The 18,953-nt window shown below is 28.9% G+C and overlaps 2 protein-coding genes across 4 annotated transcripts in view; one reads left to right on the forward strand and one right to left on the reverse strand.

The window, feature by feature from the left end:
* Positions 1-116: 116 nt before the first annotated feature.
* On the forward strand, positions 117-1,750 carry LOC129961995 (uncharacterized). The gene is made up of 3 exons (XM_056075650.1): positions 117-205; positions 845-1,082; positions 1,428-1,750. Exons 1-3 carry the CDS (start codon positions 152-154, stop codon positions 1,736-1,738), a joined length of 603 nt encoding a protein of 200 aa, XP_055931625.1. The 5' UTR covers positions 117-151; the 3' UTR covers positions 1,739-1,750.
* A 1,700-nt stretch (positions 1,751-3,450) lies between these two features.
* Positions 3,451-18,953, reverse strand: part of LOC129960814 (cyclin-dependent kinase-like 4) — a 47,803-nt gene continuing 32,300 nt past the window's right edge. For all 3 annotated transcript variants that reach the window (XM_056074489.1, XM_056074484.1, XM_056074477.1), the window contains 5 exons: positions 18,735-18,932; positions 10,302-10,384; positions 8,572-8,631; positions 4,772-4,903; positions 3,451-3,608 (listed from right to left, as the gene is read on the reverse strand). In XM_056074489.1, coding sequence (XP_055930464.1) covers positions 3,495-3,608; positions 4,772-4,903; positions 8,572-8,631; positions 10,302-10,384; positions 18,735-18,932 — 587 coding nt within the window. In that variant the 3' untranslated portion in view covers positions 3,451-3,494. The remainder of the gene's footprint in view (positions 3,609-4,771; positions 4,904-8,571; positions 8,632-10,301; positions 10,385-18,734; positions 18,933-18,953) is intronic.

Raw genomic sequence — 18,953 nt, forward strand, 5'->3', positions numbered from 1 at the left:
TTACACGTAAAGCAACTACTGATGAAGACATCCAAAGCAGGGGTACAATTCTAACATAACGTGCACAGATATCACGAAAGCACACACACACATAGAGCAATAGTAAACACGTCTTTTTAGCGTGGTATAAGCAAGTACTCTGGCGGAAAAAATGTTGTTGCCAGATCAAGATTTAAGTTCTTGCGCTGGCTATGCAACAATCGGAGTAAGTGGCAATAATATATAAAATAAATTTTTTTTTAAAGTCAATTCCTACTTAGGTCAACAATGTTTTTTTTTTTAAATTTTAGTTACTTTTTATTAAATAATTACAAAATTTGTGACAAACTTGGTGACATGGCGACGGATTTGACGACTTTGGCAACCAAATAGAAATTACTGGACAAATTTAACTAATTAATTAATATTTAAAAAAAAACTGTATTAACATCAAGTGTCATCCACTACAAGTTTAAAAAAATGTATTTGAACTTGAGTGGATGAATAAAAAGTATTTTATTAACAATTGAATATTTGAACAAGTTATATATATATATATATATATATATATAGAGAGAGAGAGAGAGAGAGAAAGTGAACTAATAGTAGGAATTGAAAAAAAAGCGTACTTTTCTCTTAAATGTAACTTTGTCAATTTTGCGGCCAAGGCACTTGCCCCCCTCCCTCACTATTGTTATTCCACTGATAGCACATGATTTTGCCTATTTTTACTCATATTAAATTTCTTTTTCTGAACCCTTTTATATTTTCTAATTTTAATATCAACTTAGATTAAAAATAAAACTTATCGTATTTCAACTAGTTTAACTACATAATACATTAATGAGAATTTTTCTTTGGGCAGAGTCCTAGTCATAAAGAACCACTCATCACCGGACAAACAGAAACGGCGACTGTGGTCAATCAAAGGAAAGGGTCCGATAATATGATTGTGAGTGTTCTGACAGTAACTGAAGATCCAGGCAGATCTGAAAGAATCATCAACACTGAGCAGAACGATAATATCAATTTCAATCTCCAAAAATTCTGCACCTTGTTGAAGGAAGAGTTCAAAAGAATTTTCGAAGAAAAATACATTACAAGTAAGATCTGCTTATTAATTATTAAAGGATTTTTTTTTCTCTTTCAAGACGAAATAAAACATGAGCTACAATCATGCGGCATTTGGTCTCATAATTCTATTCTCACATGTTTATTAATATCTTATAGGCCTGGTAATAATACATAGCTATTAATGGATATCGAAAAATGCACACTCATTTCTCAGTCATGCATTTTACAGACTTCATCTTCTATTATAGCAGTTCAGAAGTTTAATATTAGTTGATTATTCAGAACTCTGTCAAATTCTAAAAACTTTTCTTTGATATTCCTATTTGCGTTATAAAGGATATTATTTAACTTAATTAGATAATTTCTCTCTACAGCCCAGCATGAGACTTCTGATTCCATTGCAATTGCCAACATGCTCATTCAGTGTTTCCGAGAAGCTTCGAAAGGTGCCGAGGAAGATAAAAAATCGAGTACGATTAGGTTTGACGTGATTGCACACAGCTCTCAAGATGCCGATGACGAGAGCAAGTTAAACAATATTAAACCAATTATAAAAGATGATGTCTCTCCGGCAGATGAAGATGAAAAACAACTGGACAAGACTGTGGAGCAGTTTGTGAAGGATACTTACCAACTCGCAGTCTCTGCCTTGGAGAAGCAAAAACGTCACGCACATTCTATATAAAGCACTGTATATTCTATATAAAGTACATTCTATATAAAGTGCTGCTGTTATTGTTATTGTTTTACTATGGAGTATTTCTTTGGAGTTCATTGAAACGTAAGGTTTTCCTTATGCTTCACTATCATACAATTTCTTTACATCGTGAATGCATTGATCATGGCTACGGTGTGATATATATATAAAAAAATGCATGATTTGAGATCAGAAATCTTGAGTCCATGGAAACTATTTGGCAAAGTTTTGTTAGAATGCACAGCAATAAAGGCATAGCCTGGCAATGTTTTTTGAAGAAAAGTCAGAAACCTAAATTCAAATAAAGAATTATGCACAAAAAAGCAAAGAAAAAATATAGCAACTGTAATGAAATGGATTGAAAATTAGTCCAGTTCATTTAATTAACTGTTTTGTGTTTTTAATGTAAATATTATTATAAAGAATTTATATTTATTAGGCTTCGGAGTGTAAAATTGAAGATGGAATAACATGTACGTTTATTATTGAATTCAGTCTATTTCATAAAAAAATTATATTTTCATGAATTAAAAATATTTTAACATATTACTTTAATTTCTGATGTTTTGATTAATATCAATATTATTAATCTTGACTATCAGCGAAAGTTCAAGTAAAATTCTGTCTTATAGAGATGTATATTTTAAAGAATGATGTTGTTTTGCATGGTAAAAAATGTATTGTTTATTGTAGCTTCAAATTTAAGGTCTATCTAAACCTAAAATCAGGACTAGCTTACTCAAGAGTCACAATTTTTTGTCTCAGAAGTAATGAAATAATCATAATCTCATTCATAAATAACATCCTTCTCCAGGTAAAAAAAAAAAAAAAAAAAAAAAAAAAAAAAAAGGATTGAATTTTCTATGACGATTTTTCGGTTAACTTTTCCCTTATTTTCAAAATAATGAAATAATCTTATTTATAAATAACTTCTTCCTAATTCCAAAAGCGTGAAGGGTTTCCAAGAACAACAGTAGTCATGTCAAATTGTCATGGTAACTATCAAAATGTAGAAAAAATACATAATAGCATGTTTTTTTTTTTTTTTTTTTTTGCTTTATGTTGTTGGATTGGCTTTCCAAAACAGGTCTTTGTATTTGCTCCATTTAGCTGACCAGATAAAGAAAGAGGAGGAAAGAAGTTGAAATATTAGAATTTTGTGTTTGTATGAAAAGCTATTAATTTTAGAAGAATGAAAAATTTAAATAAAAAAAATTATATCACACAGGTCTATAATCTGTACCAGCTGACACTAAGATCGGTTTATTGGATCAGGAGTGAATTTTTAAAAATGATATGTTTAGGAAAATATTAAAATACTTTATTACCAATTATTTAATTAAAAAAAAATCAATCGATATTTTTATAATACAATTTAAGTAGGTGTTAATATAGAAGGAAATATCTGGTAAAAGTTGCAGATCAACATCAGCTTTATTTTTCGAAAAATTTTACATTATCGAGAAAAAAACAAAACAATTGTCGTTGAAGAATGCCTATAAATATCTTTCTATCTATCGGATATATAATATCTATTTCTTAAGATCATTAAAACGTTCGTTGGTGTAACAGTACATAGTTTGATCTATTGAGAAATGCGTTCCTTATAATAATCAAACCAAAATATTATATTTAAATAGAATGTATGAATGCACGAAACAAGTATACAATGAAATAATTTTTATTGTGACAGAATCAGAATAAAGTATGACATTTTTTTCACTTGGCTTTGTACATGCGCCCCTCATATGTTTGGAAGTGGATCGTATTTCTTCATACAACGACTATGACTGGACCTCATATCTGTTGATGATCCGAGGGAATTGGTTGAAAGTTGAGGAAGCAAGTAATGTCCACTCTAAAAATAACAAAACAGACCACTGAGATCATTCAAAGATACATTATCCTTAAATACATCAACAAAGATATATTTGAAAAAAAAAAATGTAAAAAAGGGGTTGTCTGTTTAGGGACATAAAATTAATATTAAGAACATTGAAAACAAAATGAGGAAAACTTTTTCAGATTTTACCACAAATATTAAAGACTCTTTTCTTTTCTTCATAATATCCCCTGCTGAAAATCTTTTCATTACACTGTATAATTTCTCGACCTAATGAATGGTTGGTAAAGAGTGACAGAATTTAATAATAAGTCAAATTGTTTTGAGATTTATCTCCGTATTTAATTAAGTAAATTTGCATTCGGTAAATTTATTTGGCATTTACATTTGGCATAGTGATAAAGGTAAATAGATTTTGAAGCTTCCTGCAGGGTCAAGAAGCGAGCGTCTGTTGCGCTTTTGAGAAAAGCCGTCGGCATTTTTCCAGGTGTGAATTATGCTTACAAAGCACATTTATAAATTAAAATGAAAACTTAACAGGTTTAAATCCCTTGCTAATAAACCATTTCGAAGCAAAGAGCTTCTTGAAGAAATTGTTTATTAAAAATGTTTATAATGAATAAAAAACTTATTCCTGTGAAATAAGAAACTAATTATCGTAAATGACATTTTTTTTTTTTGTTGAAATAAGTATGAGCTTTATTCCGCAATTTCGTAATATTTAATCTAATTGCGATATTTAATGCTGTCTATGCTATTAAACTACTCATCATGAGTAGAATGGTGCAAGATTAGACGATGAATCTGATATTCAAATGTTAGGCGACACGCAAATTACTTTCTCACGTTGTCTGCAAAATATAAATTATTTTTCCTACCAAAAGTCTAGAACATTTTCTTTTCTTCTTAAAAACAACTTTACTCGTTTTATTTTTTCAATTAACCGCTGAAATTTTGGTATCTCGGATTTTTACCAAATTATCCAATATTAAATTTCAGCAAATTTTTAGCTTCAAACATTTATAAGAGAATTGTTTTGACCAACTTTTTTTTCCGAGGAAAAGGTGGCACATAAAATTGCATAAAGACAAAAAAATCTACAGACAATAAATCAAAAAATGAAATTTTGTTAATTAAATAATAAATACTTTGAATTTATGATTAAATGAATATCTTGCCTTTAATTTATCCCTGCGTCTTGCTGACAATAGATCATTTTCAATTTCCGTTTTATTGAAACCATCAAAATAGGAATGGCGGAATAATTGCTCGCAGGTGTATCTTTTTTCTGGGTCCTTGTCCAGGCATTTCTGAGGAATAAATAATACATCATATATTCATCATAAATATTCAAGAAAAAATATAGCATGCAGGGAATTAGTATTAATTAAATTGATTATATCGAAAAACAAATCCATAGCATTCTTTGTGCATATAAAAAACGATTTTTTTTAATATCAAAAGTTAAAGAAAAAAAGCAGATGGAAATCAAATAAGCCATGAGCATTCAACAAACACAAATCACTTAAAATTCAGGAACCTGCGAAAATACTGAGGAAGTGACATTGGGTTGGATCAAACTCGCAACGTTGGGGATTGTAGCCGAGTAAAAAGACCACTAGACAAAAGTGATCATCTTAGTCCGGAAGTTGTTATCTGGCTTTTGAAGTTACCACCACAATATAATTAAATATTTTCACTTTCTCTTGTACCAAATGAAGAAAGTATTGAAATCATCAATAATTTGATCTTAAGATTTGTGCTCCCAAATCTTAATTTTTATTTCTCTTTGTTTTCATTTCTATTTAACTCAAAATCTTAGTTTTTTTAATAAAAATTGTTATTAATCAACTCAAATCTATCGATCTATCTGCCCATCTATAAATATTGAACACGATCACTCATTAATGCAATGAGATAGACAAAAAATTCGGCATTTAATTTTATCATCAAAACTGTAGATGTATATCAGATTTTGGAATGAATGCATCTCAGATTGACTGGTTTATCTCTATGTCTATTTGTGAATATGTAACATCATAATTCAAGCATGAATTTTAATACATTATCTTTACATTAAATTTATGGACAAGAGTCAAATCTGGAACTAAATTGGTTTAAATTCATACTTTCTAAAGTATGTATGAAAGTATGTCTCCCTCTAGAGACATACTTTCTAAAGTATGTATGAAAGTATGTCTCCCTCTAGAGACATACTTTCTAAAATGCTTATTGAATTTTCTTCAATATATTACGAAACTAAGCACGAAATAGACCATAATGTGGAAGTTTAAGGTAAATTCGACTGGTTAGGCGAAGGAAGACTCTTCTTCCGATTCATTTCTTTATACATCAATGAATCAATTCCAATATGTCGTTTTGAGTTGTGACTTATCTTCGGAAATCAGTGAAAGAAAAATTCTCTTACTACATTTTGATAAAATTGATTGTTTCTGTATAGTTTGTTCACAAATGATTAGAAATCATTTGATCCTATGTAGAAAATCATAACTGCAATTTTAAAGAGTGAAAAAGAAAGCCACAAACGGGTAATTCATTACTAATTACATAAATTTAACCACTTGTAAAAAGTGCTTCCCATCAGCTCTGTATATTAATATTTAACTTGAGACTTTCTGTTTAACATTCATATAAAAATTATGATTTCCTATGAACCTTACTTTCAATCTTTATTTTATTATTTACATAATCACAAATGCAAATGTTTGAAAGTCATAAAAAGCTGGCTTCTGAGAACTTATTTCATGAAAACAAGAATAAGATATAAAAGCAATTTGATAGATGAAACAATTTCCTTAGTCAAGAATTTCATGTATAAGTAAAAATAATAAATAAATAGATCAATAATTCAAGTATAATTTAAAGTTGTTATGTATTCATGATTTATAAATAAATCATGAATACAATACATTTCTAAGTTTAAAATTATGTGGATATAAAATATATTTGATTATCTACCAATTTTTTCCTTTTATATTTAAGATATTTATGCAGGAAGAAGAACAAATCAAACTACAGTCAAAGAAATTACCATATCAACTATCTTTCATAAAATATGTAGGTTCATTGCTAAATCAAAATTTTATAATGAAATTTTTCATATGATTTATTTTTTCCGCTGGGTAGTAATTCGAATGAACTGCTGAGTAGCAATTCAGTTTAAACAGTCTAGCTTTCATATTGCATAACAGTATAATAATAATCAAAATAAACAAGGAACTTCTATTGAATTATATCAGAAACAGAATTTGCATTAACATGATCCGGCATCAATAGCTTTAAATATGTTGAATAATTATATCTTATCCATGGCAGAGAATTAGAATATGTCTAGTTGTGTATATTTTTCAGAAATTAGAATAAAATCTGCAAAATACAAAACGACTTCATGCTGCTTATGATAGCAGTTTTATAATGATTTCTCGATATTTATAAGCAACACAGAGTGCAGGGTCTTTTTCTTATATCTCTAACATTCTGGCAAAGTAATTTTATCATCCTAACTTCAATTTACAATTACAGAGTCTTTAGCTATTTATGATTTCAGCATTTGCCGTATATAAATGATGAAATTTCATCGATAAAACACAAATTTCAAGCACAACCTCATAAATAATTTTTAGTCACTGGATTGGTCTGCAGATTTCGGTAGTAGATTCGTAACTTCAGCTTATAACTTGTCAAAGACTCATCAAAGCCCGATTTTGACGCTGTAAAGTCATTGACGGAAAATTATTTTGAGATCCCTCTCTTTACCCAAAGTGGTAACTGCACAAAATTATTTTGAAAAATTTCATAAGAAATTTCTGTAGATGTTAAAACGTTACCGAAAAATAACTATTCTTTTAAGTCAATATTTAACGTCTAATATTGATTATTAATTTGAAATCTATTCTATTACTCTTAGTTATTAGATTTTTAACTTTTATTTTCCCCCATAGTTTTTGAAAAGTTACTTTTATTGACGAATTTTATATACTATATCATTTTTTTTATGATACACAAGAGACAAAAAATGTTTTATATCTTTTCTGCCCTTTATTTTTTATTAGTTTTGCTTTAAATAAAATTTTTATATATATTTTTTAAGTATAAAGTAATAAAGTAGCAGTGCTTTCATTCGGCTTAGTGTCTATTTAGATTTTTTGTACTTAATCGATTGGTGATTGCCTATAACTTCTGTACAGTAAACCGCCACAGAAAGCCATTATCTATATTGGACAGACTAAGAATCGAAGCTGTTAATTAATCTACCTATTTATAAAATTTTAGTTTACTTTTGATAATAATGTTGGTTTGAGTCACACAAGGGCTGTTTTGGAAAATTTTGAATAGTGGCCAGATAATAAAAGCAACAACTGAGCCGGCACCATCTCTCCAAACATCCCTTCTGTATGATGGGAATAATTTTTGCCTCCTGTAGATTTATCTTGGCAAACCAAGTGTACATGACGAATGTTTGAGTCAGACTACGGACTATCATTACTAGACCAAACAGACTCCAGTTTATTTCAAAGAGATGCATAGGGCTTGCAATGACTGTGTTGCATGGGAATGTGGATGCTTCGAATGTCGGGGTGCATGGATTCCACTCTTAAGGGACGTCATGAAGACAAAACATTAATGCTTGTACGTTTCTTTTTTTTTTTTTTTTTAATGTTACCTCACACTTTTATCTCACTTTTCCGGAAAAGGGCTAAAAGATAATTCCATGGCTCGGACGACATGAAACTTTCCAAGCCCCTGATGAAGACTGAAAGCGAAAGCAAATCACATTATAGACCAGATGTCACTTAAGTTGTTTATGGCAATGATGGCTTGAAGAAAGAATGTCTCATTTCAAGTATTCTCTATGTCAGCTGATCTTTTTTAAATTATGAGGTAGTTATATAACATCAAATGTGATAAATTTAAGGGAAATGATTTGTAAAATAAGCAACAACAATTAAATAGTTACCTTTAAGAAATCTAATTCCTCTTCAGATATATTCACAGGTAATCTACTTTCTAGAGTTTCCTGCAAATAAAAAAAAAAAACCCCGAGACATTATGAATTTTTATACAATATCGACGGCGAGGACTGCTTTGGTATGATTTAATAACCCAGGAGAAAGATTTGCGCATGCTCCTCTCTTCTTACGTTAGAGAAAAAATGCAGGCTACAGTAAGTAGGTTTATTCTCTTAAAGATGGTGTATAATTGCAAATGTTAATTATTGATAATATAAAAGACATTGAAATTATAAATATATTGTATGTCTCACCTTATTTATAAGGTTTAGAAAAATAATAATTCACAATAATATAACAAAAGACAGCGATATAATAAATATAATGAGACGAATGATTCTTTTTTATAACAGTTGTTCTACTTTTTTACTCTTGAAATGTATACTTCTTTTTTATATTTCATTAATTTTTAGGTTTGAAATAAATCTAAATCTGAAATAACTAATAGAATCAAAGAAAATAAACGCATTCCTAAATGGTATACAATTTAATATAAAACCCATTTATTTTATGCCTGTTCATAGGTATAAGATGTATTATTTTTAATTATACCTGAAATTGAGTATTGCTTTTCAATACAAATCAGTTAATCACTTTTTTTTTTTTAATTTCCAGTCCTAACAGCACAAAAATTTGATTTTATTTTGCATTTTTTTGGGAAAATTATTTGTTTGACAAAGCACATTTATCAAATGAAATGACGTATTAGGAATAAAATCAAATTTTCAACATAGCACAAGTTGATTACATAGAAATTTCAGCAACTGGAAATTTGACATCCCTGAAATATTATTAAGGATTATGTTAAATAGCTTTGCTTACAATGAAATTAAAAATTTAAAGAGTAATCATAATATATACTTATATTAATAGTTACGAAATGAAGTTAGATTTAAACATTGCTATTTATGAAGGTCATAAAGGTCATGCTTGTTTAAAATTAGAGGGATGAATTTCATTAAACAATTTTTTAGAAAACTCTTGAAATAAAGGGATATATATATATATATATATATATATATATATATCTTATAACTGTTGGATTGAATAAAATTATTTCAGAATGGCTTTAATATCATGACACTAATATGCAAACTGTCTGCACTTTTAAAATGAGCTGAAATTTCCGATTTATGCAGACATTATGCGAATAATTAAGGTAGATAATTCTTTTATATAGATAAAAAAAAAAGATTTTCGATTATATGGCTGAATCTACAGCAAAGAAGTTTTGAAAATTTTTCTTATATAAACTAAGATTAAAAAATTTTTAAAAATTAATAATCTAATTTAGTCTCATATAACTATTGTTATTTCCTAAAAAGGAGGTTTTTTTTGTAAATATTTATTTTTATTTTATGATCTGATAACATAACAAAAATTTTTTTTGTATCTAATGTTTGCTCAATTTCTCAAAATTTTACAACAGAAAATCCATTAGAAGTATAACATATAATTTAAATCGAAAAAACAAACAAATTATTACTAAAAACTTTACTAAAAATTTTTATATGCTGAGTTTGTTTAAACGTATTTATTAATTTTAATTTATTCATTTGATAAATTTAATAATATGTTTTTTTTCTATATATAATTTTCAGTATTTTATCTGTTGTGAAGAGAAGAAATTACTCCAAATTTTAAATGAGTTTCAATGTAAAACAGATGCTATTCTTACCCTTGTATCAACTTCAGGAATAGATACTCCGCTAAAGAAATCATTTTTCTTAAAGATCTGTAAATGTCTTGGAGTTAGCTCGCCTAAAAAATAAGCATAATGCTATTAGTATTTTGAAAATAACACAAGATGACCAAAATAAATGTTTATAAAAATTAATAATAAATTAAATAATAAAAATTAATAATTTATTATTTAAATAAAAAAATTTTCAGGATAATCTTATGGAATTATTAATCTTTATGGAACTAGAAAAAATTATTTCATATATTTTTATTCGTTTTTTAAAAAATTTAAATAATTATTTTCTATTTTTAGTTTTTGTGTCTATGAAATTTCGCAATCGTTTTAAATTAACTTCCCGATAAGCTATGCAAGGTGACAATATTTGCACCCAGTACGGAAGAAAGCCATTTAATATTGCATTGTTATTCATCTCAGTTATGTTTAAAGTTTCAAATCTCTAACTCATTGGGAAGTTGTATATTATTATATTAGCTTATAATCGATTGCAAACTCTGTATGGAACAAACAGGCAAGAAAGCGAGTTAATATTGCATTGCCATTCAAGTCTGAGCTGTGTTTAAAATTTTAAATTTCTAGCTCTCTGGAAGTTAGTTTAAAATTAACTACAAAATTTATACCGAACAGACAAACTAACAGATAGACAAGAAGGCAAGTTAATAAAGCGTGTTGAAAATAATTAAAAAACTAACTAAAATAAAAAAATAGTATTAATAAGGATAACAGACAACAACGTGAAATTGGGAAAGTAAATACAGTATGCAACAATGAAGCTTCAGCGAATTTGAGAAACGTGCCTTCTTTAAGAGGAAGATGATAAACTTTTTTCTTCTTCTTTTCAGTGAAATTATATAACTTTTATTTACTTTAATTGTAACGGTACATAAAACAGTGAAACCAAAACTTTTCTAAGTGTCATCAGTGATTTTATGCATCGGTTATTTGCAAGATGAGTTGCTAAGTTATACAGTTCTTGGATCTGTAGGATATAATGTTTAATGTCAAACTTAATTTTCGATTTTCTCTTAAGAAGCAGGTTAGGATTCTCAACTACCCTTAATAATTAACAATTTTTATCTCGACGTATATAGAAAAAACTTTTAATAAAATAAAAACTTTATATTTTATGCATTTTGAATAATTTATAATATGATAGGAAATAATATTGGGTTTAGAAATACGGTAGTGTCCTATCTCGCCAATAATCCTTCATCATTTTAAGTCAAATAAACAACTGATATTTTAAAAAATCTATTATGTTATATACAAATAATATTTTTCACGTGTCGTCAAAGCCGATTATTAATAATGATTTGATAGCGAGTTCGCAAATTGTACAGACTAAGTCTATGGCAAAGGATACCGACGTGCTCTGATTGGTTTAAGCCTTGGCATCTTCTTGGCAATGTTTTGCCAAAAAGATGCCATACCGAAATATATTTTTATAAAAATAAATAAAATTTGTTAATTTATCCCCCCCCCCTATTTTTTACGGTTTACATGTAATATTAATCTGGAACACATATACAGCAGAAAAGATCAAATCCTGAAACCTGAATTCAGGAAATATAAAAATTACAATTTATTAAAAATATTTTTTGTATGTGTTTGTTCTTAATATTATTTTGATATAACTAAAAAAAATAGTTACGAAATCACATATTTCGTTAAAGCTTACATATTTATACGTTTTGGGCATTAAGTAATCATCTCTCCATATGTAGTTCATGGGAAAGTAACAAAGGTTCAGCACCAAGTTTCAATGACTGCATAAATTATCTAATAAAGGCACGAAAATCATAGAGAAATAAGAAATATTTAATTGCTGCAGCATATGTTTAGTAATTACTTTCATATAGTTTTTATACTTCTGTGCATAAACAACATTAGTTACTTGCATTACTAGTATTATTAGTCATATTTATTATTATTATTAATAATTACTAGTAATATTTAAAGAAAACAATTATATTAATAAAAATTAGATCGTGTTGATATTCACTCGTATCTTCCATAAAACTAATGAAATGTACAAGGTTTGAGCCAAATAAGCGAAATTGACCTCAAGGAAGAAAGGGTAAAAAAAAAAAAAAAAAAACGATGCTAAAAGGGGAATTTGAAAATGAGGACTTTACCTTTTTTTCAAAATAAGAAACGGATATTGTGGTGATAGAAAAAGAAACATTTCAAATCATCCATGGTATTTTTTTTTAACAAACATATATTTTTTGGTGGATTATGTGGAAGTCACCAGAACGAATGATTATAATTTGTTCAACATTGATATTGGGCAGATGAATACGATTATTCTGAAGAATATCAATTTGACAAAGTCAAAATTATTTTGATTTTGATTACTGATAGTTTATAATTGCAGTAGATAGATAAAAGGTGTTGTACTAGATTTAATCACCGAATTTTTTTCTTCAAGCAGCATAGATGTCATAAAACAATTAATTGAATTGGAGATTGAATTAATTGAACTCTCTACTTGAAATAAGAGCATTATTTTCTGCTTCTAAATTGAACTAGTATTCTTATTCATTTTAAAATACATTAATAAGTCTTATATATTGCATTCTAGGGTTTCATAATGCTCTACCATTTCTGTTTTTATAAAGATTCATTTTCGATTCTTTCCGACAAATCTGGAGATAGAAAGATTATAAATTATGAAAACTTATTCATGATATCCTATGAAATCTAATTTATTTTTTTAAATTAAAAAACAGTAAAAGAATCTAACAATATTTTGGAGCATTTGGGAACGAGCAGTAAAATAAATTCTGAAGTAATAAGTAGTAGTTTCTTATCATTACAGCATTTTCAAATCAGTTCATTAATATAACCAACACGTGTTTTCAATAACCCATATTTTCTGGGGTAATTGGGAACGGGGTTCTAGGATTACTGTAACTAAAAGTGATTAATTAATTAAACTATTTAGAATAAACGGCATTGTTTATTGAACAAGCAGATCATGATTATCTACTCACATAAAATATAGATTTATTTTCCTTTTAAGAAAACTATTTTAAATCGAAAGAAGTTAAAATTTTTTCAAATTCGTTTTCAATTACTCTAACTGACACTACTTTTATGGATCCTTTTATTCAGTAAATAAGGAATAAAAGTTTTTTTTATGAACATTTTTAAAATACCCCCCCCCCCCCTCACCTGTCATGCACTTTTCCTTTGCTCTGTTAAGAAATACAAGAATCATGCTTCCAAAGATTTTTATCATGCATAGAAAATATTAAGTACATATAATAATTTTCAATAAATCTAACATTAATTTTCTTCCATACATAAATATTTCAAAATGAATTACTTATACCTATCATACAGATTAAATTGTGTTTGTTTTTTAATAGTTTTTATATATAACTCCAAAGAAATCTCAACATTTTATGATATAATATGGAGGGAAGTTCATTTATTTTCTTCTTCGGGTAGAAAGTAATCTAGACACGCCCTTAATTTGGTACAATGCCAGCTAATAGTTAAAATATTAAGATAACTATAGACTATGATCTTTACAACCCTATTTTTAAACAGAAATATCTTGCATTAATTTTTGGAGTCAACAACCTTGCCTTTTTGTCGCATAAGTGTCTCTTCCGTTGTTCTATTCCTGTAGATCATTAAGATATGCAGTAAGAAGAAACAGACATGTTAAGAACGCAGTAAATTTAATCTTTTTCTATTCTAGAAAGTTCATTGATCTGGCGAGTTACAAAAAAAAAACCATCGATTTTCGGTGCTTTTTTTTTTTTTTCCCCCTGACCCGCTTCTTCGGTGGTGGGTGAATGCTCGGTTTCGTTTTGCGTGTTGGCCATTTTATTAACATAAATCACGCAACTTGCACAAATTGTAATGTTATTCTCGTGGGTAAATGTTGTTGCTGCTTAATAGATACCGAGCTTATTCACAGTAAAACTGAAATTGTGTCTGTCGGTGATGTATTTTGTTTTGATGAACTTCCGCCTTGTCCATTCCATGAATCAAATGAATTAGAATGACGCATTTAGGTTGATATTTCGCGCTATTCGCATCAACATTTCGTTGTTTTATTTAAACTGCTGGTAGAAAATGGTTGTTTTGATCCGTAGCGGTATGTTTAAAATTGAAAATAAAATAAGCCAGTTTTAAATGGTTACAGGAAAGAACATATCGATCTTTACTTAAGTAGGAAAACAGAAGCACATATATACAGAAATTATTGATAGAAAGCATACAGTTACGTTTCAACCATCGTTCCGCAAAACAGGGGGAGCAAAATTTGTTAATCTTAAATGATACAGTGATATGAGAGCGAAAAGGAATATAAGCCCTGGGCAGTTATTTTAAAAACTTTTAAGAAGGCTAAACAATACAGGAAGAAAGATAACATGGCCTCTGGATTTATTTGGCGACCTCAGGACTGTATGTTTGAAGTCAAAAAACTTTAGAAATACTTAACTGATATTGGAGACATTTGTATTATTTTGTAGGGCATTTATTGGGGAAGGTTTTAGTATATTGAAGTCATATCAAAATAAAATAAAAAGTTTTATAGTTGCGATTTTAATCATTTTCCTACTACGATTCGCGCATGCGCAAATCATATATCCGCGCATGTGCGAAAACCTGAAATTGCACATGCGCAAATAGCAAGAGCTGTGGTAGGCATATGCGATGCATTTCTTTGTTTACGTCTGATTTTAAACAGCAATTCAAAACTCTGACCTTCAACATTCGTTTGGCGCCTTGCGAGGCTGGCAATTTTTCGGTGGTGAATTATTTGGTGTTACATTGCCACCATTGCTTTTGGAAACCAACATTTTTTTTTTTTTTTGGTTCATCGAAACCTTACGTTTGGAAACGCCATTGCTGCCGTTCGCGCCACATTTGAATTTGGCGCTAGAATTAGGCGATAAACTATTTTTTCTTTTTTTGGCGAAAAGGATTGTATATCAAAGTTGTTCCGTTGTCCATGAGAAAAGCATTCTTCGCTTAAGTCAATTCCAGCAGTGTGAAACGTTTGTCCTTGGGTTTTATTTATTTTCATGGCGAAACACAGCCTAACTGGGAACTGGATACGGTTAAAGGAAAACGGTAAATCTGTTGGAATGAGAGAAATCTTTGATATAAAAACTGATTCTCCTGCACCAGAGCCAGTTAAAAGCAATCTCCAAATAAAAAACTTTATATACAATCATTTTCACCAAAAAAAAAAAATAGTTTACCGCTAAATTCTAGCGAAATGGTCAAATTGGTACGAATGGCTGAAATAGCGTTCCAATCATAAAGTTCCGATGAACGCTGCAGCATATTAATGGAAATATAGAAAAAAAAATCAATAAATGAAGTAAAATGGAATACACACAAGAAAAGTTTAATCGAAAATAATGAAAGTAATCAGAAGGAGTATGTCTAGCAGGAAAAAATGAAGGGAAATGAACAAGAAAGATCGAAATACAGTAAACAAACAGTAGTAAAAAAATGGTGGTTCAAACAAAGCGCCACCAAAAAATTGTCACACTCACAAGGCGCCAAATGACTACATATCAAAGTTTAGCTTGGACAACTTTGTGTGGCACTTTCTAGAGTTACATCCAAACAAAATCTTTTTGCCTTCACACTCGGAGGGAAAACAGCCAATATAGTTTACAAAGAAATATTATGAAGCGAGCTGAATTTTATTTTCATGTCAGATTATACAGAGTTGATAAACAAGTGTGGAACAGTGGGTACAATGACTTATTTGTATATTTTTAAATTTTAAAAGGGCTTTTCTATTGTATATTTTTAGTGAATTATTTTGTCTATGAACATAATTTGGTACTTTGGGATTATCCCATCGACCATTTTCGCCAAAAGTAGGGAAAGGATTGGCGCAGTTTCGCGAGCGTTGACAAGTCTACGGGATAATTTCAAAGTACCCTTATTTTTACTTTCTTAATAGTCTAAATTTTCTGAATGTGTGCTATAAAAATTGTTTTGTAAATATTTTGATGATTTCTAAATATATTTTTTATGTCTGTTTGATGCTGCGCAACATGCCCATGTCATATCGGGTATCGGCTAAAAATGTTTGCCACAATTTTATAAGATAGATTCAAGCATTCCATACTTGGCTATAAATTGCAGTTTTGGCGCCCCTGAATTTATCTTTTTCACTGCGTATCGTATTAAAATGGTTGTTAAAATGATGGATAATTACAAAAAGAAACATGGTAAAATGAAAAAAAAGGTCAACGTAGCTCCATTTGGAAAACTATAGAAAAAAAGATGGATAAAAATAAAATGAAAAAAAAAACCCTCGCACCAGAAAGAACAAAGAGCAAAAAATGTCGGAATTAATCTATAATTAGTGATTACTTTTTTCAAGCCAAAAAAAAAAAAAAAAAAAAAAAAAAAAAAAAAAAAAAAAACCGCCAAATTCTGCAAACGCATGTACAGTAAGAGGGAAAAAATTGCAGTACAGCGGCATGTTGTCCCGTCGGGACCTACTGGCCATTTTATAACTGGCCGAGTGTAAACCCACCATTAAGTTTAAAGCTAATTTTTCCTCTTGGATGCTATGCCTTGGGCAAAGCTGTGGGGGTACTGCTAGTATATATATAAGTAAATGTAGGATTATTATAAATCCTGGGAATTTAGTTCCACTTCCTGCTTAATGAGATAATACTTCATTTCATATATATTCCAAGCTCCTGAAAGCAGTACCGCAATTACTATTTTGTTATTTGTCTTATAATTAAAAATATTATTGAAACAAAAGAAACAAATATCAGATTTATCTAAAACTTTATAATAGACTCTTCTTTGAACAATGTTTTGAGATTTATCATAATAAATTCGGCTTTAACCTTATATCAATTAGTATAATGTAATATTTAAATAATTATTAACTTCTTACTTTTAAGCATGTATTTTTTTACATTACATATAATATTGTTGTTCTTATATTTGCTGTATAATATTTGAAAAAGGTGTTAATTTTCAAATATAAAGAAAGACTTGTTATTGATAATCAATGAACATAGCGACTTCAAATAAATATTTCAATATTTCATAGATCGTAGATTTTTAATGGAATTTCCTTAGAGGCAAAATCCCTTTTTAGGCCTATCTTGATCTTATTATCAATATCTGGATCCTTATTTTCTGGAATTTATGAGAAATTCTTGACGGGATTATTTTCTCAAGATGATCGATATAATACTTTATATACTTGAGCAGATATCTCAACATTTTTTGATAAGATCGAAATACCATCGCGAAATTCAATAGAATTCTGTATGTTTTATTAGTAACTCGGAACTTTAATATTAAAATGAAAGTTTCGTAAACATCCTTTTCTACTGAAAAAATTTGTTAACTGCTAGTTAGAAATGTTGGAATGATTGATATCGTAATTGGCCTTAATTATTCAATTAGCTGCAACAATTACAAATCATGCATCGACATTTCCTCAGAAAAAATATTTTAAAAACATACATAAAATGATTAGTTGTTCATTTTCGCAACGAAACTTTTATAAAAATCTAATTTTAATTGAAGCAATTCGAATGTTAACTGTCCTAAAGAAAGATTTTTTTTTTTTTATAATAATAAAAGAAGAAGAGAAAAGAAAAAGAATCCGATCTGTAAATGAACACAGTTTGAATATGTAAATTTGTAATAGTAATTATTTTATAAGCTAGATTTTTTTTAAAATTCTTATGAGGCTGTCAGGAATTAACAGCAGAAGTACTCTTCCCTTCTCTTTATTTACGAAATATGGTGCATTTTATTCTTAGCTTCATAATACATCATGAGGAAAAACGAGTAAGAATTTCATTAAGACCTGCAATATCGGTGACAGTACATCAAATTTCATCTATCTGGCTTGCTATGTTTTTCATTGTGTTCCTACAATGAAAAACATAGCAAGTAATGACGCAGTCAAGCTTCAAGACTCTATTGATGTTTTTGATATAAAATTTAAAGTAGGTTTGCAATTTTAAGGATAAAACGGTATTCTAAATTTTATCTAACGAGCGGGTTACATTTTTTAGTTATATACATATACACATGAAACTTCTCGGAAACAGATTCCATCCAAAATTTGAAAAAAAAAAAAAAAAAAAAAAATCTGCAATTTAAATATAAAAATTTTATTTGTTTAATTCGATCCGCTTTTTGATTTTTCGTGTTCATAGCAAAAGAAAACTAAGCAGAATAATATAATTTCGGAAATACTTATTTGAGATTAAAAAAATATCTAAAACGTGTAATTCGTCAAAATATCGAGATTGCGTTTATTTTGGTGATTCAATATTTTCTTTTACTTCATATACGAAAGTATTGATTATAATTGCAGAACTGCACAATGCCAAAATATTTTGGCAAGATGATCTGAGATAGAATTCAGGCACTGACCTAACGTTCTTCTAATCAAGTAGAGTTGATCGACATCGGACTTCCCAGGCCACAGCGCTTCTCCCCGAATGAGTTCTGCGGCAACGCAACCTATGGCCCACACATCCACTTCGGGCCCGTAATGTGTATCCCCGACCAACAGTTCAGGTGCTCTGTACCAGCGGGTCGCTACATAATCTGTATAGTTTTCGCCAGGACCTAGATGAAGCACAAAAAGTA

The sequence above is a fragment of the Argiope bruennichi genome, chromosome 2 (assembly GCF_947563725.1).
Source record: "Argiope bruennichi chromosome 2, qqArgBrue1.1, whole genome shotgun sequence".
Taxonomy (NCBI): domain Eukaryota; kingdom Metazoa; phylum Arthropoda; class Arachnida; order Araneae; family Araneidae; genus Argiope; species Argiope bruennichi.

Excerpts from the sequence above, each read along its gene's own strand:
- LOC129961995 (XM_056075650.1), top strand. The coding sequence starts at position 152 with ATGTTGTTGCCAGATCAAGATTTAAGTTCTTGCGCTGGCTATGCAACA. Across the intron at positions 206-844 it reads CTGGCTATGCAACAATCGGA|AGTCCTAGTCATAAAGAACC; the intron begins GTAAGTGGCAAT and ends TTCTTTGGGCAG. Across the intron at positions 1,083-1,427 it reads CGAAGAAAAATACATTACAA|CCCAGCATGAGACTTCTGAT; the intron begins GTAAGATCTGCT and ends TTCTCTCTACAG.